At 44.4% G+C, this 27,373-nt stretch overlaps 1 protein-coding gene across 1 annotated transcript; it reads left to right on the top strand.

Annotated features, from left to right (window-relative positions):
• LOC133371258 (homeobox protein CDX-4-like) lies at positions 1 to 26,603 on the top strand. Its single transcript, XM_061598474.1, has 3 exons — positions 1 to 451; positions 24,118 to 24,263; positions 26,346 to 26,603. The coding sequence occupies exons 1-3, from the start codon at positions 1 to 3 to the stop codon at positions 26,601 to 26,603; spliced, it is 855 nt and encodes a 284-aa protein (XP_061454458.1).
• The last annotated feature ends 770 nt before the right edge of the window (positions 26,604 to 27,373 follow it).

Genomic DNA, 27,373 nt, shown 5'->3' with positions numbered 1-27,373 from the left:
ATGTATGTGAGTTATCTTTTGGAAAAAGAAGCCAACATGTATCCAGGGTCCATAAGGTGCAGCAGCAACAGCAGCAGCAGTAACAACCTGCCAGCACAAAATTTTGCCTCCGCCACACCCTACGCAGATTATATGGGATATCATCCTATGCAAAATATGGATCACCGTGGACAGCCTTCAGGGTCTTGGGGAGTACAACATTATGGCCTGCCCAGGGAGGATTGGAATGCTTATGGCCCAGGACCCTCCGGCACGGTGACCCCCACGCAAATGAATGGATCCTCTCCTGGGCAGGTTTCCTACAGTTCTGCTGATTACAGCTCCCTGAATCCAGCTGTATCGGGGGCTTTGCCTCCTGTTAATACAATCAATACAGAACAAATCTCTCCCCACAGCCAAAGACACAGCTCTTATGAATGGATCCGGAAAACAGTCCAATCCACTTCGACAGGTATGTTGGCAAGGGCTCAAAATCTCTTAATGTTATTCTGTGCCATTTCCCCACCACTTCCCACAAGAGACAGCAAAACTCTTGCCCCAGATTGAAAAGGTTCTCCCACCCCCATCCCACCCCCTAGACATTATCTGTGCTTTGGAACAAATCTGATCTGCTGCCCTTCTGGCCTCAATATAGGAATACATTTTTTAAAATCATCTCATGACATTCAGAAACAGGAGTTTCTTTGAGAGGTCATAAGAGAAATCGTAGCTGAAATAGTAAAATGGGGTGATGGCCAGCTATGTCATGCTTAAATGATTTCAGTGGGTCTTCTCTTAGTGTGACTTAGACTTATTGATTTCAATTGGCCTACTCTGATTTAAGACCCCTGGTTTCAATGGGTGTACTTTGAGTATGGCTCAGTTAAATATCAGTGTTTTAAATGAATAACACTGCAAAAAGATTTTTTTAAAAAAATCTTCAGCACAACCTGTTTCAATTCAGTCTTCATCCTGTTTACTGGAAAAGACCCACAGAGTTAAATGCAGCTTGTTTCCAAGTAAATGTGCATAGGATTGCAGCCTTAAATATGCCATTTTGTTAACATTGTACTTGAATACACAGGCCGATTGAAGAGTAAGCTTTTCACATTTTCTACTCATCTGTATGACAAAAGAACTAAAATGGTCTTTAAGGAGAAATGTATTTACCCAAAGCTTTACATCTTCTGAGGCCTACATGAGTAATGAGAGGAAGGCTCCTAGCATCAGACCAGTATTATATGTCCAATTTATAGAGTTTCATACATTAACACTTCAAATGGAACAACTGGATGAAAGAACACCCTTCACTTTAAAATGCTAGGCATCCTCAGAGAATGTAGGAATCTAACATACACAACCAGCTTAATCTCTTGATAGACCGCTTTGTAGAGTTTCAACTGCAAGCTCGTAAAAAAAAAGTTTATAAAATATATCTCAGCCCCTCAGGAAAATGTTTCAATAAAGGTGGTGGTGTTTGTGTGTGAGCGCGAGTGAGTGAATGAAAGAGAGAACAATGTTAGGTTACTAAATATTCAGGCACTATTGACAAAGAATTACAGAATTCTGATTTTAAAGTGCTGCATTAAAAAGCGGCATGAGATTGCAAGAATTCTGAGCAATCCCAAACAGCTCTGTGGCTTGACTGCAGCTCTTAAGAGACAGAGGAAGATTTAGCTGCAATTATCTGATACTCCACAATGTCAGGATTACAAAATGAGCCAGGCCCACCTTTGCAGGAAATCATTTTTTAAAAACAATACTGCTATGGGGCGGGGGGGGGGGGAGTACGTTCTACAGAAGTGAAATGCATTCAGTTTTCAGCTGAATCCTTTGGCTCTTAAAACAGTACTGTAAGTGTATTCCTCCTTGCTGATTACTTTAAGTACGGAAAACTTTGATTGGTGCATTGAACAACTAAGAGCTAAAAAATGAAATGGACTTACTTCGAGTTAATCCCGACTCATGGCGACCCTATGAATAGGGTTTTCATGGTAAGCGGTATTCAGAGGGGGTTTACCATTGCCTTCCTCTGAGGCTTAGAGGCAGTGACTGGCCCAAGGTCACCCAGTGAACTTCATAGTTGTGTAGGGATTCGAACCCTGGTCTCCCAGGTCATAGTCCAATACCTTAACCACTACACCACACTGGCTAAACTGTGATACTATGGCTTATTATCAGTCAAACCTTACCAAACGCTGAGGTATGTGGATATCAAGGGGTTAACCAGTGGTTTCAATTATCATTATCAAAGGAAGGCTTATACTACACTATCTCTCAAAACATACAGCGAACAGACTGCTGTGAAATTCTCCATTGAAAATGAATGCAAGGTCTGTGTGTGCTCCTGTGCAATTACACACACACATTTTCTAATAACCTTTTCAAATTACTGTTCCTGTTTTGCTTTTTTAGGCAATTATGTTGTTATTGTTTATTATTACTGTTGTTATTATCTCACTTTTCCTCCTAGGAGCTCAAGGTGACACATATAGTTCTCCCACTCCTCGTTTTATCCTCACAACAACCCTGTGGGGTAGCTTAGGCTGACTAGCCCAAGATCACCAGTGAGCTTCTTGGCTGAGGATTTGAACCCTGGTCTCCCATGTCCCAGTCCAACACTGTAACCATTATGCCACACTGAACTTCTCAAATGCCGTTAGGTCAATAGTAGAGCTGCCAGTTTTAGGTTTCAGCGCACTCCTCTCAAATCCCTTGAGATACGGACATAACTCTGAGGCTGTAATTCCAAACACACTAAAGGCTGCAATCCTAAACCCATTTACCTGGGATTAAGCCCATTGAACTGAAAAGACTGACTTCTGAGTAGACATGGTTAGGATTGCACTGTTACTTCCAAGTAAGTTGCATAGAATAGTGCTGCATGACACAATGTAGTCAATGCACACCCTGCAGAACAGTGGTTTGTCTGATGTATCTAACTAGACAAAAGCAACACTCCTTCACAGAACGCCAAGTCACATGGCACTGTGGGGGCCTCTGAATACTGGTTGCTGGGAACGGCAAGTACCGAGAATGCTGGTGGGGCCAGGTCTTACTTGCAGGCTTCCCATAAGTATCTGGTTGGTCACTGGGAAGATCAGGAAACTGGACTACATGGGCCTTTGTCCTGATCCAGCAGAGCTCTTCATACGTTCTCATGTTAGCTAAAAGAACAAGTTCCAAAGGGAACTTGTATTAGGCTCTTGCGGCAAAAAGAATCACAAGGAGCCTTACGGCACCTTAAAGACAAAAAATACATTTATTATGCCATAAGCTTACATGCCTTCCTGGCTCATAATGCAAAACCAAGGACCTAACTGCAGTGTGTTAGATTTGTAGACAATTCCAGGCAAAGTTAAAGAGAGCGCACTGGACCCCTTTGGCACCTAACAAGTTAGGATATGAGAACTGTCCTGTCAGCAGGATCAGATTGAGGATCAGAAGTATTTTAATAGGAGCCAGCACAATGTCATGGAAATTTCCTTGCTTGTTTGCTTCCAAACATCAGAGGTGCAATGCCTCTACATATGGATACTCTATTTGGCTTGTCCTAAGACCTATTGATAGAGCTGTTGAATGTGTCTAACCCTTTCAAAAGCCATCCAAAACAGGGGTCCTCACTGCCTCTTGTGGTAATTTTAAGAATGGGTTGTTGTGTGAAGTACAGTAGTGCTTTCTTTTGTCTGTTCAGGACTGAACATGGAATGACTTCCCAAGCCTTAGTATCAAGTAAGAAAAATATTTCTCACCATAATATTTCATAGACCTAAACCAAAAACAAAAAGCCACCCGCCTCTTTCACTTTTCCTAGTAGGGAAGAGGCTCTGGTTGCTTGATCATCTCAGCTGCTCACCTCTCCAGCTCTGAGATATCCTTTTGGAGACGAGGTGACCTGAAGCATACATGTGATCATGTAAAAGTAGCCACAACTTAAGAGTTATAGGCCGATATTAAATTGAGAAGCCAGAGCTTTCAGTTTTGAAGTAGGAGCTTTCAAATACGACAAAAACAATTTGATGCCACACATTGTCACATATCTTGCAAATGTGGAGACCTGCTGTCCAGCGTACGCTGCTGCTTAAAGACTTGGTAGCTAACACAGCAGATGGCCAAACTTCTACTTGGTTCAAATGCTTTTTAAGGTTTGTTTAGCACCAGTACTGCCAGCTGCTCCTCTGTGAGATGAGATACATTAGGCCAAAGGCTGTCAAACTGTGTTCCAGGGTATTGTGGGCTTTCTTGAAGGTTTCTTGAGGGTTCCTTGATGATAACATCGCCAACCCTGGATAACTTTCTCTGCAAGACGGTTTGAGCATTGCTGAGCACTCCTTTTGAGTTTACATGCCCAAAGAGGGCAGACCTGACTTTCAATTAAAAAATACTCCCCTGAGAATGAGCTGAAGCCCAAAATGCATTGAGATCCTATTATATTGTTTTGCAACATTTTCTACCAAGGGACGGGAACCTTTTGCCCTCCAGATGTCACTTAACTAGAACTCCCCTCATTCTTGGCCATTGGCCATGCTTGCTGGGGCTGATGGGAGTTGCAGTTCATCAACATCTATGTGGCAAAGGTTCCCCATCTCTGTTTTGCCCCCTACCCCCTTTTTTGCCACCCCTCTCACATCACAATATTTGGATTCATGAGTGAGGAGAGTGCTGTTGCTCTCTGGTCCTGCTTGCAGGCTGGCTTCCCATAGAAGCATCTGGGTAGCCACTGTGAGAACAGGATGCTGGACTAGATGGGCTCCCTTTGGCCTGATCCAGAGAGCTTTTCCTATGATCTTATGTTCACTTCACTGCAGATCTTCCCCTGAGGATGCAGGAAGGTTCTGAATGTGTTTGGGGCACAGTCTCATGGTGAGGACAGGCCTGGTCAGTGCCGTGTGTGGTGCCTGTGTGTTTGCCCTAGAATAAGGTTGAATTGGCTTGTGAAATCTACTTTGTTTTCTTCCAGAACCCTGGTCAGGGCTGGCACCAGTGGGTGGCCAGGTTGGGCTCTGGCCAAGGGCCCCTGCAGCTCTGAGGGGCCCCTTCTTAGGTAGAGCTCCCACAGGAGATCCTAGGAACCACCTACTTTACTTACCTATTGCATTAGCACATCAGTGCAAACGTCCCACATGCTGTGCACGTCCTTAAAGGGTTGATGCCCCTGCCACCATCCTGGGTGATGGCAGGTGTGCGCATTGACTAAGGGAGGGAGGTGGGGTGGGCAGGCCTATATAAGCCCCATGTTGCCTGTATCAGGAGGTGGTACTGGGGTGAACACAACTTCAGGCTCAGGCATGCTGGTATCCAAGGGCCCAGTCAAGCCTGGCACAGGCCTTGGCCCTGGTCCATCACCTGGAGTCAGGTGCAAAGCAGTGGACTGGAGAAATGGATATACATACTGGGCCGGGCCAGTTCAGTCATGACATTATCTCAACACAATAAGCCAGGGTTCCATGGTTTATGAGATGGAGAACTAGCAGGATATATGTGTGCTTCCTTTTGACCTTCCCTCCCTCCTTTGCTTTCTTGCATGCCTTAATGCAATATTTCCAAGGTTAATTAAACCACAGTTTCCCACAGTGTCCAGACCTGGGAAACTGTACTATAAGCACTGGCTTCAAAGCAGCATTGCAAACTGCAGCTGGATAATGGTTTGCAAGCCAGGATTCTAGTCAGAGCTTTAAGCATAGTTTCCAGATTTGGATGTAATGGGAAAGTATGGTTTAACAAACCCCAGAAGCATTGCATTAAGGCGCATGAGACAAGGGAAGGGGTAGGGGGGAACGTGCAGACACCATGATCATCATGTCTGAACTGGGCCTTAAAATTAGGGAACAAGCTGCTTCTGAGAACATGTTCAGCTCAAGCATTTGTTTTCAGTGCCAGAACACACAAGAATCCATTTCTGGTCCCCCACACCCATCTTGCTGAAATTGATTTCTGCAGCCCAATTTGAAAGAGAGGGGACTTTTTGCTGTTGCTGTTGTTAAACAATTGGGAGCCAGAAACTCTTCTCCAGCTACTGCAAACTACCCAGAGATCTACCAGTAGATACTGGTCTTCCCTCTATGTACAAACACAACCCCACTCAAGGATTCTCCATTGCAATAGGCAGAAACGTCAACGTAGAATGTGTTTCCAGCAGGCGGAAAGTTCAAAAACCACTGGCCACAAGAAGTGGTGGCTGGTGCCCATTGGGACATGGGGCAGAAGGCAGGGAGCCCAACAGTAGGTGGAGCCAGAGCTAATGACAGGCAGAGCAATAGCCAATGACAAGGAAAAGCTCACTAATTCTAGTCTTGTCCCCACACACTCCTCTGCTAGGTTCTCCGAGGGCAACCCTGAGACTAAGGAGGAAGAAGCTGACAGACTGTGCCACCTCCTGGGCTGCCTGTAAGGAAGCAGGCAGGCAGACAGGGGCTGGCTGATTGGTGGGGCAGTGCCCCACTTGCCCCAGTGGACCAGCCTCCACTGTCACAACCACACCTTACATTTAAAGCACATTTATACCACTTTAGCAGTCACAGCATCCCCCCAAATAATCCTGGGTGTTGTATTTTACCCCCTCACAGAGCAACACGTTCCCAGCACTCTTAACAAATTACAGTTCCTGGCATTCACTGGGGGAAGCCATATGTTTTAGATGTGCTTACGTGCTGTGCTTTAAATGTATGGTGTGGGTTGATGGAAGCTGACTTACCCAAGACTACTCAGTGTGCTTCATGGCTAAGAAGGGGTTTGAACCTGCCCCTCCGTATCAAAGCCCAACAACACTCTTTCTATCTGGTCAGCAACTATTTTTTTTCCTCGAGGGCCCAAATCCACACCCCCTCAAGTAGACTGGTGGTACGTCCTGATGCCACTACACCCTGCACATCTTTCTCTTGCAGCGTGGTTAGTGACACTTCACACTTCACTGGGAGGGAACACTGTTGTGAGAACAGGAAGAGAGGATGATTCGGTGGCAGACGACATGCGATAGGTGAATCTGCGGTGGGCTGGGAAAGGCTCAGTAGGAGGCTGACAGTCAAAGCTCACCTCACCAAGCCTAGAACTAATCAAACTGAATTTCAAGAAGATCTTGTTGTGCATCTGCAACATGGTGCCGAGAATTCTAGGGACACATTCTGGGGACTGATGGGAGTTGTAGTTCAGAACAACTACACCAGGAGGGCTGTTGCAGGTTACTCAGCTCATATGATGCACTGGCCAAACCTCACCATTGCCGTATGTCAGGGATGTGGAAACTTTGGCTTTCCAGATGCTGCTGAACTACATTTCCCATCAACCTCAGCCAGCATGGCCAATAGACAAGACTTATGTGAGTTGTAGTCCAACATCATCTGGAGGGTCAGAAGTTCCCTACCCTGGCCCTACATGAACTAAAAGTGCACCCTACATTTCCCAGTGGCTGTGGACTTCAAGAGAAGGTCTCCAATGGCAGTCAAGCTGTCTTTCAGGAAACCTTGTCTGGTTTTAGTGATCTTCTCATTAAGCCACTCCTAGTCAGATTCTAAGATACTTCAGAGTTCCCCAGAACACAGTCTGGAAGCCACAGTCTTTATATTATATCATCCATGCCAAATTGGACAAGTGTCTTTGTTAACATGTTCTACCTGTGTACTTCCCAACTTAGCTGTCCATAAGGCAATTTAGTTGTTACTACTAGGGCTAGATAGGTCAACTTCTGGAGAAGTAGAGAAGAGATAAGTACAATCAGTGCTTTTGTTGTTGTTGTAAAAATGAGGTGCCAGTACTCACAGCTTGTTAATTGTGTCATGGGTGACAGCGCAAAATGGTTGCTATAGGCAGCAAAGAAAGAGGTAGCCATACTCTGCACTGGCAAGTATTATTACAAAAAAAAAGCCCTGAGTCCAATTATGTTTCTGGGTTAATGTATCTAAAATGTAGATTGGCAAAACCAGAGAGACCATCTGACCTGTCGGTTTTATTACACAACTCATCTGAAGTCAATCTTGGGGTTCACATGTAGAGTTTCAAGGAGAACATCTAGCAAGTCATTTATCTGCTAGTGTAGTAACAGTGGTATGTATTGGAAACTATCAATTAAGTCATCAGCACACACGGGGACCTCAGGAAAGATCATACCTATGGGGAAAATGTGGAGAAATGCACTTTAATATTCTTACCTTTATCTCTAGACTTTAGTTTTCAGTTACAAACACACTGTAGAATACATAACCATGATTTGGATTTCTCATTCATTTTACTGGAATGTTAAGGATTGAGAATTGGATCCATTGAAGGTTGTACTATCCTTCCCATCTCAGCTGGAAAACATGAATGACACCAGAAGTGAGTAAGGCAAGGATCTGAAGCCAAAATGGTAGGTCAGGGTTTAGCTAGTGGTGTAGCATGTCAGATTGAGTCACTCTAGCATGTTGCATTCAGGTGCGGCTTGCAAGCTTCCATAGGCTTGCCCTATGAGTAGGCCTTTGCCCTCATTCATCAGAGCTTATGTTCTTAATGGATGTTGTTAAGACTCCAACGTCCATCATCCCTGAACATTGGCTATCTTGGTTGAAGATGATGAGACCTTAAGTCCAACAAGATCTGGAGGCTAAAAATTCCCTGTTCTAGATGTTATTGCAAGGAGGGGAACAACCTGATGTAGGGAGCAGTGTCCTCACAGTCTCCATAATGGTAACTGTTGCTCTCAGTGATTGGAGCTGTTTTTTGGGAGGGGGAATACTATTTTGTATCTGTGTTAGGAACAGGGTGAGGACTCTCAGATTAGTGGTTTGGACATAACATGTTTATGTATTATGTGAACAAGCCTAGCAGGATCTTCAGGCTTGCATTCTCTTTCCAATTCTCACGTGACACACTTGCATCAACCCCTTCGTGACCTGAAGCAAACCATAGTTTGCCTACTCATCCAAACTGGCAAAACTATGGCTTGAGCTTGTTCTGCTGACAAAGAATTGCAGACCAGATCAAGCTATGCTGTGCAACCCTGGCTTGTAGGGTAAATGCAAATTCACCAATTTGGAGGGAATGGCAAAGTATGGAGTGCCTCAAACCAGGAAGGGAGATGGCAGGAAATGAAGGAGTGCCCATGCCTGAGGATTCTTCCAGGCACGTGCACATAACACAGGGATGAGGAACCTGTGGCCCTCCAGGTGGCTGCCGGACTTCAGCTTCCATGACCATTCGCCATGCTGGCTAGGGTTGATGGGAGGTGCTGTCCCACAATATCAGGAGTGCCACAGGTTCCATACCAGCACCAAACCAAGAAATTATGGGTACTACATCTCACCCAGTTCAAAGTGAGAGTCCTGGAAGTGTGCAGAATGACAGTAACCTAGCACCATCCATAAGTCTACCACTTCACTGCAGAAAATCCAGGGGGCTACTGTCAGTGGGCCCTTGCTGGGGTGGGGGCCCTCAGCAGATGCCTGGCCATGCCGACCCTTTATGCTCTCCCTGGATATGTTAATATTTATTGTATCCCACATAGAGGGGACTTCCTCCCAACTCAGATTAGACAGGCACTCTCCATGCTGAACTCCAGGAACATCACTAAGACATTTGTGTTCCAGAAGACATGGTAAGGCAGTGCTTGGTACTATGACAAATTTGTATTGTTTCATTCTCTTAATGGTGTCTTTTTATGTATACCACTTAGAAACGCTAATGGTTAAAGGGTATATACATGTCTTCAATAAATAAATGGAGGCTCTAGGACTAGGCAGGCTAAAAATCCAAATGAGAAAATCAAGATCTATTTATGCACAATGTAAAAGAGAAAACAAGGGATGGGCAGCCTTGTTGCAAGAGAGAGACCTGTCTCTAGCAAAAGAGGAGTGAAACTTCTGCAGCGCCATCGCACCAACATCACACCACTCACAAGAATCTCCCAGACTTTTTTCATTAATACTTTGTTTGGGAGTCAACCCAGCAAGAGCAAATGCCAAACACATCGCCGAGTGCTTTTGAGCTGGAAATCCTGGTAGGTAAAGTTCTGCCACCACGATGACAGTCCCATTTAAATAAAGCATAACCTCTCTCATAACACTAGGACATGGGGCCATCCAATGAACCTGATTTTTGGAAAATTCAGAGCAGGCAAAAGAAAGTACTTCTTCACACAATGCAGGGTTAAACTATGGGATTCGCTCCCACAAGATGCAATGATAGTCACCAACTTGGATGGCTTTAAAAGAGGGTTAGACATCCATGGAGTGTGAGGCTATCAATGGCTGCTAGCCATGATGGCTATGCTCTGCCTCCACGGTCAGAAGCAGTATGCCCTTGTATGCTTGTTGCTGGGGACCACAAGTGGGAAGAGTGCTAGTCTGCTCAGTTCTGTTTGTGGGCTCCCCATAGAGGGATCTGGCTGGCCATTGTGAGGATAAGAGGAGGGATCTGATGGGCTTTTGGCAGATCCAGCTGGGCTCTTCTGTTGTTCTTAAATGCAATGTTTTCTCAGCCACAGGGTTTTGCTTCCTTTCCCAAGGAATTTCCGCAGAAGCATGCTGCATATGTCGGTATTGATAGGAACTTAGAAAGTTGCCTTATAGCAAGTCAGACCATAGGTCCATTATTCTCCCTACACTGACTGGCAGCAGCTCTCCAGAGGTTTAGAGAGGAATATTTCCCTGCCCTAACAGGTGATGCTAGGGACTGAACCTGCAACTTTCGGCATGCAAAGCAGATGCTCTGTCACTGAACTACAATCCTTCCATACCTGACTCACTTCAGCATCCCTAGCTTAACAAAGTCAATGTTTAGTTGTGTTATCTCTGCTGGAGCTAATCTAAACATAAAAAGAGTTTGCTGGATGAGGCCAGTGGCCCATCTAGGCCACCATCCTGTTCTCACAGTGGCCAACAAGATGCCCATTATGGGAAGCCCAAAAGCAGGACATGAGCACAAGAGCACTCTCCCCTCCTGCGGTTTTCAGCAACTGGTATTCAGAAGCATGCCACCTCTAACCAGGGAAGCAGGGTATAGCCATTGTGGCTAGCAGCCACTGACAGCCTTATCCTCCATAAGTTTGTCTAATCCTCTTTTAAAGCCATCCAAATTGGTGGCTTCTTGTGGTCTAGAGCAATCACTATCAATGTTGTGAACTGGTAGATCTTCATTTCAAATCTTGCCTCAGCCATGAATTCATTAGGCAAGTCACTGACTTTTGTCCTGCAAATGGGGTTGCTTGTAATACTGACCTACCTTGTAGGCTTGTTGTATAGATTATACAGCCACAAGAGTGGCTGTATACTATAGCCAGCGTGGATTTTTTGCATTCCGCAATGTTAAATTGAAAATACCCTCCACATGCCATTCTGATCCTTCCCATAAGCTCATTTCAAAACAAAACCTTACAAAATGTATAGTCCTCCTGAACTCAGAAACGCTTGCTTAACAACCCTCTAAATTTTCATGGTGATACTGTACACATAACAGTCAGAGAGAATCAAGAGTTCAGTCTAAAAAGAGAGAGAGAAATGCAGACCCGTTGGACTTTTTTCTATCAGTGTTCTCATAATTTGTTGAAATTAATTAAAAATCAGCCATGTTCACAGAGTACCTGGAATCTTGTTACTGACCTTGCCCCATATTCTGACCTTCATCTTCTGAAGTTTAAAAGTTTAAAAAATGCCTATCTGATTTTTAATTAATTTAAGAAATTTTGGCTTGAACTCAATGATAATGTCGGGCATGCTCAGTAAGAACCAACTGTCAGTGTTCTAAAAGCCAGACTCCCAGCTGCTCGGCTTGCCTAATCAGGGAGCCATACCCAGGGCAGACATTTATTCCACTTTAGACAGTCATGGCTTCCCCCAAAGAATCCTGGGAAGTGTAGTTTGTGAAGAGGGCTGAGAGGAGACTCCTATTCCCCTGACAGAGCTCCAGTGGCCAGACTGGTTTAACAGTCAGCCGCTCTGATTGAAGCTCTGTGAGGGGAACAGGGCGTCTCCTAGCAACTCTCAGCACCCTTCACTAACTACACTTCCCAGGATTCTTTGAGAAATGCCATGACTGTCTAAAGAGAAATAAAGGCCTGGTGTGGGTGTGGACAGGGACAGCTTTGGTTTAAATTTGGGTGGGAGGCTACTTGCACCTGCTATAGAATAAAAATGTGGGGGAAACGATGAAAAGCAATGATACTGTTCACAATGTTTTCCTTTTGGAAAGGAAAGGGGCTTCTCCTCTGCCCAGTACACCCAATCTCCTCTCCTTCCTCTCCCCTTCCTACCCTCCTCCGCCCCTCCCCCAAGTCAGTTTCACCTGTTGCACAGGAGTAAATCCTACTGAACTCAGAAAGCATGCAAATGATCAAACCTGCCCTCTCCTCCTCCTCCCTCCTATCCCTTCCCTCTTGCCCCTTCCCTCTCCCTTCCCCTCTTCATCCCCTTTCAACCCCCTCCTTCACCCTCCTCGCCCTCCCCTCCGCCCTCCCCTTCCCCTCCCCCATGGTCAGTTTTACCTATCCTAGGACTACGACCTGGGAGACCAGGGTTCAAATCCCCACACAGCCATGGAGCTCACTAGGTGACCTTGGGCCAGTCACTGCCTCTCAGCCTCAAAGGAAGGCAATGGTAAACCACCTCTGAATACTGTTTACCATTAAAACTCGATTCATAGGGTCGCCATAAATTGGAATCGACTTGACGGCAGTACATTTCATTTTCAAGCATGATTGCATGGGAGTAAATCCAATTGAACTCAATAATTATGCAGATGATCAAACCTGCCCTCCCCTCCTCCTCCCTCCCATCACCTCCCTTTTGCCCCTTCCCTCTCCCTTCCTTCACCCCTCCCTCTCCCCTTCCAATCCCCTCCTTCCCCCTCCCCTTCCTTCTGCTCCCCTCTCCCCCTTCTTCCTTCCCTCTACTCTCCCCTCCCCCTCCCCCCCATGGTCAGTTTTACCTATCCTAGCCATGACTTCACAGGAGTAAATCCCATTGAACTCAATAAGCATGCAAATTATCAGACCTGCCTTTCCCCCCTTCCCCTCTCCTGTCCCTTCTTCCTCTCCTCCCCTCTTCCTTCTTTCTCCTCCCCTGTCCACTCCAGGCTTCCCTCCCCATGGTCAGTTTTACCTATCCTAAGCATGATTCCACGGGAGTAAAAACCACTGAACTCAATAATCATGCAAATGATCAAACCTGCCCTCTTCCTCCCCCTCCTCCCCTCTGTCCTTCCTCCACCTCCCCTCCCCATCCCCTGTGGTCAGTTTCACCTATCCTACGCATGATTGCAGGAGAGTAAATCCCACTGAACTCAATAAGCATGCAAATGATCAGGGCCGGCGCCAGGCATGCGGGGGCCCTTGGGCATCAGCTTGCCCTGGCCCCCCGGTGGATGGGTGGGTGCGTGTGCACACCCCCCCACGTGCCCTCCTGGCCTCCCTATCTGTCTATTCTTTACCATTGCCCTTAATGAAGATGGCGGCCGCGGTTTCCCTAAGGGGAATGAAGCCTCCGCCGCCATCTTTGTTGATGGCACACGTGTGTGCTATGCACGCACATCTCTGCCATCAACTAAGATGGTGGCAGTGGCTTCAGTACCTTAGGGAAGCTGCGGCTGCCATCTTCATTAAGGGCAATGCTAAAAAGCCGGCTGACAGGTAAGTGGGGGTGTGGGGGGGGCGCGGATCGTGGAAGGGGAGCGGAGGGCCCCTCAGGGGCTCCTGTAGCTCAGGGGCCCTTGGGTCAGTGCCCAACCTGGCCGCCCTTTAGAACCGGCCCTGCAAATGATCAATCCATTCTCCGCATATTTGCAGAGGTTCCCATTTCTTACCACCAGGACTAAAAAGCAGGGAAATATCAACACCTGCAATCAGCCCAGAGAACAGAAACAAGACATGTGCTGTGCTGATCTTGTTTTAGCAGGGAGGAAGCAACATTATTAACAGTTGATATCGTTCTGATAGTCACTTTAAATATGTTTGATTTACTTTGCAATCTTAGTGAAGTTTCCTATATTCTGTGAATATGTGAAGTACAGCAACACTTTGGAACACCTCCCAAAACAATTGTGGAATAATGGCACAGTCATTCTGCATAATAGTTTCCAATGGACATGAGGAGTGTTTCAGTTTGCACAAGTTAAAACAGCGGGAGGTAAAATATATTACAGCAAAATTCTAGGTGTGCTTTATGTTTTTAATTGACCATGTCCACCTTTCCTTAAGTGGAGTCGTTTAAGCATAGCAGGCTGAAAACATGCATCTTGGGCAGGCCAAGTTTGTTTTTTTCCAACAGCTAAAGTCATTGCTTAAGTAGCAACATATTGTAATTAGTCTGATTTTGCATCTAACTGCAGTTTCAGATTCAACTGTTAATGCGCCCCAAATAGAAATAGAGCATAACCTCCAGTTTGAAACACAAAAGGTTGTCTTCACCATCATATGACATCGACCAATAAAAAGGCTTTGAAATTAATAAAAATAAATTTGACACAGATTTCTAGGATGAATAATGAGAGAAATATAATTTTCTAGGTTAGATTCTCTGTGGAAACAGTAGAAACACAGAAAAGAAGCAAAGTAAGAACACTACCAACAAACATACATAAATGTCTTTCTCCATCTTTGGAGATGGCACGTGTTGCTACCACTCACCATATGCCGTTACCAAATTCTTCCAAGCTACACAGGTAGTGGATTGGACTGTGAAAGACCAACCCAAATTGTGTTTGCGTTTTGACAAATTTGTAGGGCAGTCCAATATCTCAGAGAGGAGGTCAGGTGACCTGCTCCCCTGGTGCATTCACTATAGCTGCCCAATTTCCCTGCTTTTTAAAGTTTGGTAGAAATATCTGTTGGCTATAGGTACATTCCTAAACCGCAAGGTTTTTTGCCTATTAGTGAATTAAGAGATAATGTATGTGAGGCCTGTTGAATACTCCAAAATGTTGTGATTATTATCATTATAATCAACAACAACATTTATCTCCCAGAGGTTCCAGGGCTGATTGCAACAAATTTAGAATATGACATTCAAAACAGTTAAAAACAATCAAAAATCACAAAGTAGGATGGGTCCTAAAAACATATGTCTCGGGTGTCAAAGGCCAGGGTAAAGTGATGGTAAGTAGTTTTAAAATGGAGAAATTGCATGGAGATTTCATTCATTATCACAGCAAGACAAGCCCAGAGGTAAGACGGGGTAGTATCTAAAGCTACATTGAAATTAATGGGCCTAAATTAGTTATGCCCACTAATTTCAGTAGGTTTACTCTGAGTAGGAGTAACATCAGCTATACAGCCCATCAGAGACACGAGAAGAGTGCAGTCTTACATTAAAGGGCCACATGAAACAAAGTGATTTTTAAAGAGGATTAAGGTTACAGGAACATAATTTGACCACCAATTTAAGATTTAGGCTAAGAAACCTGTGTGGGGAAAATCTGGAGCATATCTATTTTCAATTTACTTATTTATTTATAATAGTTGATGCCCTACCCTTCAATTTCATCAGAATTATAAAATAATTAATCAAACAGTAGTATGGGTGTGGGAAACCTTTGATCCTCCAGAGTTGCTGAACTACAACTCTCATCATCCCTGGCAACTGGCCATAAGAAGAAGAAGAAGAAGAAAATTTTATTTGTTAGTCGCCTATCTGTCCGACTGAACGGACACTCTAGGCGACGTACAATACTATAAAATACAAATCAAACCACAATCATCAATTAATCTAAAATCATCCTTCAGTTAATACAGCATAAAAACTAATCCACCCCAGAGATGCTATAGGCCTGCCTGAATAGCCAGGTCTTTAAGGCTCAGCGAAAACCCATCAGGGAGGAGGCATGTCGAAGGTCAAAAGGAAGTGAATTCCAGAGGGTGGGGGCCACAATCGAAAATGCCCTCTCTCTGGTCCGCACCAGCCTAGCTGTTTTGACTGGTGGGACCGAGAGAAGGTCTTGTGAGGCTGATCTTGTCAGGCGGCATAATTGGTGATACTGGAGGCGTTCCTTCAGATAAACTGGGCTGAAACCGTATAGGGTTTTAAAGGTCAACACCAACACCTTGAATTGGGCCCGGTAAACAACTGGTTTACAACAAATTGCTGGGGACGATGGGAATTATAGTTCAGCAACATCTGGAGCAGGGTTGACATCAGGAATGACTGGGCACCAGAATGCCCTGGGCCCAGGTCGTCATGCTCCCCAATACCCCCTCTCAATACTAGCCGCGAAGGCTTAAATAGGCCTCCCCGCCCCTCTACCTCTTATGCGGCCGTGCCACCAAATCACTGCATCAGAGCACTATGCGTGCATGCCTCCCATCACCCAAGATGGCGGCAGGGACCTCAACCCCTTAGGGACCCCCTGTCACCATCTTGGTTGATGAGAGACATGTGCGCGCAGCTTGCTGACACAAGCAAGGCAATGACACAGGAGGGAGCGACAGAAGGCCTATTTAAGCCTGCACAACCTGCATCGGGGGGACGCTGCCTGGAAGGGTGGAGATCCCACTCCGCAATCCACAGCAGCATCAGGTCGCTGGGCATGAGTCACCTCACAACCTGATGCAGCACAGATCATGGAGTGGGAGATGCACCGTCCCAGCCTGAGGGGCTCTTCTGGGCTGCGGGGGCCCTTGCTGCTGGATAAGGCCAATGGCCCATCTAGTCCAGCGTCCTGTTCTCACAGTGGCCAACCGGATGCCCATGGGAAGCCCATAAGCGGGACCTGAGCGCAAGAGCGCTCCCCCCTCCTGAGATTTCCAGCAGCTGGTATTTGGAAGCATACCGCCTCCAACCGTGGAGGCAGAGCACTGTCATCAGGACTAGTAGCTACAGCTAGGTAAAGCTTTATTTCACATCACAGCTATGCAAAGATTTGTTTCAAGGGAATGAGAACTAAGACAGGGATGAGGGAACCTCTGGCCCTTCGGATGTTGTTGCCAATGGTCAAGAATGATAGGAGCTACGATCCAACAGCATCTGGAGGCCCTGGATTAAGAGATCAAACCAAATGATGACTGAAGGGTGAAACCAAAGGTAAAACCAATGCAAGGCTAGAGTTAAATACCCCCTCACCTCTACAGTTTAACCATTGCATCAGTCATTATACTAACAGTTGGCTGCGAGATCATTTTGTCCAGAACCCCTTCTCTGTGGCTTTGAAGCAGCTTTCGTATAATCAGAACGGTGTCCCCATTGCACAAATATCAATATGGCCACTTTTTCATCACCCTGCAGAATTCACAGACACAGACAAATCCATGGGACAAAAGAGGATGTTAATGATGTAAAACAGGAGCTTCTCTCAAGCAGGGTGAACCAGAGGCAGTTTTCATGCTAATTCATTTTGCTTTGTAAACGAGTTGTGAAGTCTGAGCATCCCCCACCCCACCCTTGCCCCTCGGATCCATTGTCTTTAGTTCAGAGGCCTATCTGCCATATCAAGTAACAGACCCTCTTTTAACACCTCTTCCAGCTTTGATGTGCATCCGCATCTCTTCCTTCTCCTCCTTTTCTTTAGCAGTTATACTGCCGGAAAGGGTGATGATTTTCACAGCAAATAAAGAGGCCCCCCTCTTTGCTTTTACTGTCTTCAGAAGAAACACTCTGTGAATTTTATGGCCAAGGGGAAAACTGCCCTCACTCCCCCTCACATCCCCCACAAACCCAGGCTGACTCACAGACTGGTCAACTGACTGGAGTATCCTAATACAGGTCAAACATCAGGTGAGCAGCTTCCTGGCATCTGAATGGCTTGATTTCCATGAAAAGATTACACATTGAACTATTCAGCCCCCATCTTTGCACATCAGGATAATACCTTAAATTTTTAAAAAAAAACACTTCAAGGACCCCCCAAAATCAAAGTCCACCTGTCTGCATGTCTGTGGAAGGGCCCTCTAACAGACAACAATTCCAACATTAAAGTGACCTTCTAAGACAGGCCTTCACAAGCTAAGACAGGCCTTCACAAGCACTGCTCCACTGACCACATACTGTGGCCTCTAAGATTCTTGAGAACCACCACCACAACCCCAGGCAGGCAAAAATGAAGTTCATTAATTAAGTCCCTGGTGAGCCACCATATATGGCTGATATTTGGCTCGATGGGCCAAATGATGCCCCCACTTTTAGCAATATGTATAGCCCATCCAAACAAGTATTTTCGGAAATATCTTGCCAAATCATACTCGTTTTCACCAAAAAATTGCAATGCCTTTGTTTATTGGGAAATGTGTACTTAAAAGTTCTCTGGAGCACAGTGAAAACAGTGTACCATTTTATTTATTTATTTATGCTGTCTCCAATCAAAATGCCCATTTCTGTTATTTGCATCTTGTACGGGGAAGATCCAGCTGATAGCCTTGGAATTGTACTCAGGTAAAGAGAACATGGTTCACTGGATTCAATTTTAATAGTAGTAGAGGCAGGCCATTTGCTTTATGTGTGAATATTCTAGTTGTGGTATTTTCTGGTGTTAAGCTGTAATGCTATGCAGATTTGCCTGGAAGTAAGCTCCACTGAATTTAGAGGGACTTACTTCTGAGTAGTCATGTATAGGGTTGTCATGGAATTTTGGTTGAACTTTGTAGGGGCTGTTGATTCATCCTTAATCCCAAGCATAAAAATTTAGTGCAAGTATTCCGTTTCCCTTCTTTTCATGGGTATATGTGATTTTGAGTTTATGAACCTATGGCAACTCTAGAAACACAAAATCCCTCAGGCTACATTTCAGACACATGAATTGCATGGTACAAGGAGGAAAAGTTTGTCTCTTCCCATTCCTCAAATGGGACAATGTTCCAGATGTTTTGTTTAAAAGAACCCAAGGTACATTCCAGTGCAAATATAGCACATTTAAGTCCTCCTGTCTTGGAATACAGGTTTGCTGTTCTATGCCTGACTAGGCGGATGTGCTCAACTAAAACAAAGCCTGTAAATTAAGTAAATATGGCTCTATTGCAAAATATTATTCAGATTATTTTATACAAAAATCCCCTGCTTATTTACACAGTTAATGGCTGAGGGCTGTATCTAACATTCTCTGTCTGCTAGTGCAAGGGCTCTTGCGCTAGCAGGTGGGTGAGTTTTAATATTGTACAACAGAAGAATCCAGTGCAACAGTTGCACTAATGTAAACTCATTGCACAATAGATTGCTCACCCTAATGTGTAACAAAGTTATCAGCAACCTGCTTATGCATTCTCTTGCACCACAATGGTGTAAAACATGTTACCAGTGGAACAAGTACACTGCCAAGTGACTTCAGCTTAGTGCTACACTGGATACAACTCTGAATGTTTCTTTTAGGAAGGACAACATACAAGCGAGCTGGGACAATACCAAGATCAACAGGTAGAATCCACAGAGTTTGAGTGCATGGTGACCATTCCCATTGCAAACAGTGAGAATCAATGTGCTTAATTTTGGCTAGGTGGTGCCCCGTTTGCCATCATACCATTAAGTAAGGTTGTGGTGCCAATTCAAAAGTATCATGTCAAGTGAACTTTTCCGCCCACACATTCCCTTCTGGGCAACCTTCCAGGGACCACATGCCTCTGGTGGGTGGGGCCAGAGGCAAAAGTGGGTGGAGCAATGAACATAAACGATGTTTGTCCAGAAGTCTAGTTTCTACACATACTCACACACATCCCTCTCTGTCCTCCATTCAGGCATTTGAGAGGTATCATCAGAGATGAAGGGCACATTCCAGCCACGCAAAAACACTCCAAGAGGGTATAAAGTAGAGCTGGTGGGGGGTTGTGGGCTGGGAAGAGACCTGAGGGCCAGAGAGAGAGGCCTGCAGGGGCACAATTTCCCCCCCCCAGGCCTGGAACTCCCCACCCCTGATGTAAAGCAGCTTGAAAAGGGCTTGCAGCACAATGAATCAATTTAGTGCTTTGCCAACAGTCCCACTCATGCCTTTATAGACATCTATGTAGATAAAATGTGCATGAATTTGCTGATCATAGATATGGAGACAATAGTCAAGAAATCAGAAGAAGGCTAGGGCTGGGGAGAGAACTAGAAAAGGTCCTCAGATGCAAAGATGTATCACTGAACATTAAAGTCAGGATACCATGGACCATGAAAAAGACAAATAATTGGATGTTAGAACAAATTAATCCAGAACTATCACTAGAAGCTAAAATGATGAAACTGAGGTTATCATACTGTGGACACATCATAAGAAGACATGATTCACTACAAAAGACAATAATGCTGGGGAAAACAGAAGGGAGTAGAAAAAGAGGAAGGCCAAACAAGAGATGGATTGATTCCATCAAGGAAGCCACAGACCTGAACTTACAAAATCTGAACAGGGCAGTTTATAACAGATGCTCTTGGAGGTCGCCGATTCGTAGGGTCGCCATAAGTCAAAATCAACCTGAAGGCACATAACAACAACACATGCATTTTTTGTGTCGATGTATATACCTGTGTCTATCTCATCCTATGTTATATTATTTATTATTTTTCTTTATTATTAACAAAATACTATGTGAACTGCCTCTTAGTATCGCTGCAAGATAGGAAGCTGCTTCATACTGAGTCAGAGTGTTGGCCCATCTAGCTCAGTGTTGTCCACACAGACTGGCAGTGACACTCCTGGGACTTGCACTCCTGGGTATTTCCCAGCTCTACCTGGAGGCTGCATCTAAGACATTTTACATGCAAAGCGTGTACTCTTCTCACCAAGCCCATATCTTTGTAAGGCGTACAGTGCAGCTCTCTGGCGCTGTTCTTTCCCCCTCTTTCTCTATGGGAGGCACATAACACACACACAGAGAAATCTGGGCAGACACCTTGGACAGCTCCTTGAAAGTTCAGACTAAAACCCGGAGCAGATTCCACTGTTCCACTGACATGGAGCCATCATTCATCACTGGTTGAGGGTCATGTTCCCAAAAGGGTAATGGGAGGGGAGGGAGAATGCCAGGGCCAAAAGTGGTCAGGGCCACCTTTCTTTCTGCCAGTCCCTTTTCTCTCTCTCTCTTTCTGGTACACCCTCATTACCATTCCTCTTTGTCTTCCTCTCCATTCAGTAGACAGCTGTGGAGGGACAGATCACTCTTGCCAGTGCTCTGGACTGGTTGCTTGCAGAGGGTTTTTGAAACTAGGATGCAGGTTCCTCACCCCTATCCATCCAGAGGTTTCCCTATATTTTCTCCTCCCTTATGAAAATGGACCATAAATGAGCATATTCAAGACCCATATACTGTAGTGCTTCTGGTATCAATAGGCAGGAGGTGCTGTCTAAATGCTTAACACAGTCCCGCCACGGATTGAGATTTGAGGAGCAAAGGTGCGCGGGAGGGTCTTTTCAGCACTAGCCCCCAGATTGTGGAATGCCCTCCCCTCCAAGGTGCATTTTGCATCCAGCTGTTGTCAACAGGTCTTTGCCCAGGCTTTTGGAGAGATGAGGTGGGGCGATGCTTTCAGCCTATTCCACTCCCTCTGCTGTACTAATGTGCTGCTATATTTGTTGCATATTTACTGCAATTTTAAAGTATTTTACATTTTAATGTACTCTGGGCTCCTTAGATGAAGAGCAGGGAATAAAGGTGACATTCTTACCTGCTCTGCTCCTGATTGGGGGGGGGAGGCTTCTTGGGGAGGGACTACTCTTTTTCAACGACAAGACAGCCTGAACCTATGTACTATAACGGTGTTATAAGAATTGTAACATGAAGAACTTGTGCTTGAGCTAGCTTGCCCTGCCTCGTTCCTTTTTCCTCATCTGTCATTTTTTTTAGATTGTGAACCTAAGGCTATAAATGCACCGTCCCCCAAGAATCATGCTAACTGTAGTTTACCCCTCACAGTGCTATAATTCCCAGCACTCTTAACAAACTGTAGTTCCCAGGATTATATGGGGGCTGGGAACGTGCTTTCAGTGTACCACTTTCTGGACCATCCTTCTGAAAACTGGATGCCCGGCTAAATTTGTGGATATTTTGCGATTCCTTCATGAGAACATGACAGTGACCATTTTGGATAACAATGGCTTTCAGAGCAATCCATTCAGAATTGGGTCAGGCATCAAACAGGGATGTGTCATTGCTCCTACCTTATTTGCTATCTTCATTGCTATGATTCTACACCTTATTGAGGGGAAACTTCCTACTGGTTCATATATCGAACAAATGGAAAGCTTTTTAATCTCAGTAGGCTGAAAGCAAAAAGTAAGGTAATGTCAACCTCTGTCATAGAATTTCAATATGCCAATGATAATGTAGTCTCCGCACTTTTAGAGAAAGATGTTCAAACTATCCTAAATGTCTTTGCAGATGCAAATGGAAAGCTTGGGCTCTCAATATTAAAAAAAACCAAAGTGCTTCATCAACAGGTGCGAACTAGTCCCTCTGTAGCACCATCAATCCAGCTTAATGGTGTTGTGCTGGAGAACGTTGATCCCTTACCTTGGCAGCCATCTCTCTGTAAAAGCTGACATAGATGCTGAAATTCGACGTTGTCTGAGCTCTGCGAGTGTCGCATTCTCCTGAATGAAGCGTAGAGTGTTCGAGGATCGAAATTTTTGCAGGGAGACCAAAATGCTTATTTACAAAGCCATTGTACTACTGACCTTACTGTACGCCTGTGAAACATGGACCATTCATAAACCCCACTCCCAACTTCTTGAAAGATTCCACCAATGCTGCCTCCGGAAATTTTTGCAAATTACTTGAGAAGACAGACGGACCAATGTTAGCATTTTGGAAGAACACTGGTTTTGGACTACCAGTGCTGAAACAATTATTCTTCAACATCAACTTTGCTGAACTGGCCATGTTGTTTGAATGCCTGATCACTGTCTTCCAAAGCACCTACTCTACTCCCAACTTAAGGATGGAAAATGGAATATCAGTGGACAGCAAAAGAGGTTTAAAATGTATTTAAAGCGAATATAAAAAAATGTAACATGAACATCGAGAACTGGGAAGCCTTGGCCCATGAACGTCCCAAATGGAGGTCGGCCATTATCAAAGGTGCTATGGACTTCGAAGAAGCACAAATACAAGGCAAACAGGACAAACGAGCTAAGCAGAAGGCACATCAAACAAATCCTCATCGTGACCATCTTCCATCTGGAAACCTATGTCCTCACTGTGGGAGGCTGTGTGGATCCAGAATTGGCCTCCACAGTCACTTACAGACCCACTGTTAAAGACCTTATCTTGGAAGACAATCTTACTCAGCCACGAGTGATTGCCAATGAATGATGCATACGCAGCCTTAGTACAGATTTTTGTAAGCCCCTCTGAGGGCCTTTTTGCAAATAAATAAATAAAAAAGACATAGGCCCCCATCTGCACTATATATTTAAAGCAGTACCATACCATTTTAAACAGCCATAGCTTCCCCCAAAGCATCCTGAGAATTGTAGTTATGGACCACATTCACACCAGACATTTATTCCACTCTAAACAGTCATGGCTCCCACCAAAGAATCATGGGAAGTGTAGTTTGCAAAGGGTGGTGAGAGTTGTTATGAGACCCCTATTCTCCGCACAGAGTTAATGTTTGCCACAGTAGCGTAACAATCATTTCCTCTTCCCAGAAAACTCTGAGAATTGTAGCTTTGTGAGGAGAACAGGAGTCTTCTAACAGCTTTCAGCAACCTTCACAAACTACACTTCCCAGGATTCTTTGGGGGAATCCATGTCCGTTTAAAGGGGGGACATTGTGGAATAAATGTCTGGTGTGAATGTGGCCCAAGATGTTGAGAGTTGTTAGGGGATCCCTGTTCCCCTCACAGAGTTCCAATTCCCAGAGCAGTTTAACAATTAATTCCTCTTCCTCGGGAACTCTGGGAAATGTTGCTCTGTGAGGGGAATGGAGTACTCCTAAACAACTCTCAGCAGTTTCAACAAATGACAGTTCCCAGGATTCTTTGGGGGAAACCATGACTATTTAAAGTGGGATGATACTGCTTTAAATATATAATACATTATCATCATCATCATCATCTGCCCTTTACCCTGAAGTCCCAGGGTGGGTTTCAACTAAAATACATCATTAAAAACAACTTACTGCTTCTAACAAGAAAGCAAGACTAGGCAGAATGGGCACTCTGGCACTTTCCATCACATCTCTATATTCTTCTGTATTTCACTCATTCGAGACAAAAGCTTAAAACATGCCAAAGCTTCTGGTGAAAAATATCTGTGCTGATTTTGTTTTTGTTTCCAAACAGGCAAAACAAGAACAAGAGAAAAGTACCGCGTCGTTTACACAGATCATCAGAGACTGGAACTAGAGAAGGAATTCCATTACAACAGATACATTACAATCAGGAGGAAATCTGAACTTGCCGCAAATCTAAGACTTTCAGAGAGACAGGTAGAGTATGAGCCATGTCCATATATGTGGTTTCCAATACAGAAGAGGTAAATTACTCGACCAAATTTGTTTTTGTTGACAATTATTAACAATAAACAATAATCAACAAAACTATTCCAAAAATAAGTATTTGCTGCTCATCATTATATTGCACAATTAAATACATTAAAAAATAAATTAACATAAGATAATAATATTTCTTCTAGAAACATGCAAAATCTACTGGAATGTGCTGTTGTGGGAGGTAATTATTTTCTTGACAATATTAATTATTTCTTGACAATATTAATTATTTTCTTGACAATTTTCTTGACCACTTTCCCAAAATTTGTTTCTATATCCACTTGCTACTCTTGCTCTCAAATAAAATGTTATCTTTGCTATCAGAACAAATTCCCAAACTTTATTAATCCATTTTTTCCAATGAGAGAATAATGTAACTTTCCAATGTTGAGCCAATAATGTTCATGCAAATGTTAACAAATAGGAAATAAGTTTTTTCTTTATAGTGGGCAAGTGGCCCACCCACTGGACCAAATTTGTGTTGGTGTAAAAAACAACATAGAGTTGTAGCCCATGTAAGGCTGAGTTAAAGTCCCTTAGCGATATACTTGTCACACTGGTGAAATGTTTTGCACCGGCGTAATGTTGTTGCACAACAGAATGTACAAGCAGGTTGCTGACAACTTTGTTGTGCAGCAGATTGTGCAATCTGTTGTGCAACAAGTTTCCACGAGCACAACTGCTGCGCTAGATTCCTCTGTTGCATAACATTAACACATGCTCTTGCACAAACAGAGAAAGATGAATACAGCCCAAAGCTTTCATGGGAGGGGTATGTAGAACTGCTCAGCTCAATTCACCAGGAGAAATCACTTTGCTGGAACCCATTTTAATAGCTTTGGGTATGTTTTCTAAATACGTGGCCTGAATGTTTTATTATTTACAAACAAACAAAAATGGCCATGAACCAGGTAGTACTAAGGATGACACTGTGCACTTATTTTCTGAAACTGTACGCTTGAAATGGGAGTGGAAACTTGTGAAATACTTAAAGGATACACTAAGGCAGGCTTTGCCAACCTAGTGCCCTCCAGATATTTTGGACTACAACTCTCATCAGTGCCAGCCATTTTAACAGTAGCTTGATATGCAGGAGTTATTAGATTAAGTTTTCTGAGGCATGCAGGTAAGAGCTATAATTTAAAGCCTTGTCATACCATTTTAAACAATCATGGCTTCCCCCAAAGAATCCTGGGAACCGTAGCTTCTTAAAGGTACTGAGAAGTGTTAAGAGCTCCTTATTCCCCTTACAGAGCTACAATTTCTGGAGTTTCCTGAGAAGAGAGGTCGGTTGGTAAACCGCTCTAGGAATTGTAGCTGTCTAGGGAGAATAGAGGATAATTAATGTCCTGGAAGCCATGACCTTTGTTAGCACCCCTCTTCTCCTCCCCTGCCTCATAACATTACCATTATTACTGCTTGTGACTCCCAATCCTTAGGCAGTGGGGGAATCAGACCTTATTTCCTAACAAACTGCTGCTTCACTTGAATTCGGACAACAATTGTCTTGCCCATATAACTTATCTCCCTGAACCTGGGAAGGGGAAGAGCAACCAATTGCTAGGCTATATGAGCAAAAAGTGTATCTGGAAGTGATGCCATCTTGGAATTACAAGTTGCCACCAGGTTTTGAGTGGGTTCACCCAAAAGTCAACGATGGTGGTGTAGCTGTGGTGGTAGCTGACAGTAATTGGAGATGGCACGGCTTGCTTGTCCCAGGCACATTGAGCATGTCTGCGTGCAAGGAGGACTTTTCTTCGAAGCACCGTTTCCATGCCTTTCTGTCTGCCATCACCGCTTCCACCAACAAATTGGAGGGGTGGCAAATCTGTCTGTTTTGCTGCTCCTTACATTGTACCCAAATGTGCAACAAACATCTTGCCCATGATTTACCTAAAGAAAGATCTACCAAGAGGAGTGTATGCATTTATGATTTTTCCTGTTCCATATTATTTAGCAAACACTGTGGATTATATTTTGTGGTAAGCATCTGAAGCTTTTTTTTCTTTGCCCTTGTAGGTAAAAATCTGGTTCCAGAACCGCAGAGCCAAAGAAAGAAAATTAATGAAGAAGAAAATGACAAATTTTGATGGGAGCAGCCTCAGCTCCATCCAGAGTGACTCTGGTTCAATGAGTCCTATCCCGATTCCCGACCCACAGACTCATTCAGAAATGGCTGGTACTTTATTCCCACCCCCACCCCCACCACCCCCTCCTCTTCCAATGAATGGCTTGCAGCACAATGGGAATCTCCAGGAAGTTGTGGCATCTCAGTGAGGCCATTCTGTTTAATGAAGAGCAGGAGATCACATGAGTACATGGAGCACTACCATTCACAAAGGGACTGCCAAAGATGTTTGCAAGAGACCCTCCCCTTCCTGGTAGCACCACTTCTAAAGGACAGAGAACCTCACATCAAATGTCAAGGCCTGGAAGAGAACAGCAGAACATCCTTTGGCAAGGCCGCTGTGATAGGACAGGGGCTCAGGTTGGGAAGGATGTGTTCTTGGCTGCAAAGCTGGTCTAGTTATAGGGGCAGAGAGAAAAGGCTCACGGCCAGAGCAGCTTTTTGGAATGAATGCCCCAAGTCGACACCTGCGGCGCCGCACTTTGCTTGATTTGAGACTGCATTTCAACTATTTGCTATTTCTGGGCTATTTTTTTTTCTGTACTCTTAACAGGGTGGAGCTTTTGACAGCAACTAGGAAACTGAACAGCACAGAAATAATGTGGGTCCATGTAGCTTGTTGTGAGGGCTGGGCACATGCTGTGATTCTGCAGAAGTTCAGGAAAAGTATAGAATGCTATGCCCAGTGCTGAATTCAGCTTCCTGAGACTCATAGCTTTCTTTTTCTTTTCTTTTTTTTTATAAAAGGTTTCTAGTCCTTGTGGTAAAAAAATCTACACATGAAGGCGTGCAGGGAATGCCTTATAAAAACTCAGAACCCAGACTCACAGCTGAGAAAGATTTCCAGTGGTTGGGGGCAAACTCCTTATTCCTTGCTATGACTGGCAAACCCAAATAAATTATACAAAATAAGGAAGTT

The sequence above is a fragment of the Rhineura floridana genome, chromosome 16 (genome assembly GCF_030035675.1).
Source record: "Rhineura floridana isolate rRhiFlo1 chromosome 16, rRhiFlo1.hap2, whole genome shotgun sequence".
Taxonomy (NCBI): Eukaryota; Metazoa; Chordata; class Lepidosauria; order Squamata; family Rhineuridae; genus Rhineura; species Rhineura floridana.
Note: the sequence above shows the minus strand (reverse complement) of the source record. Positions and strands in the feature narration are given on the sequence as shown.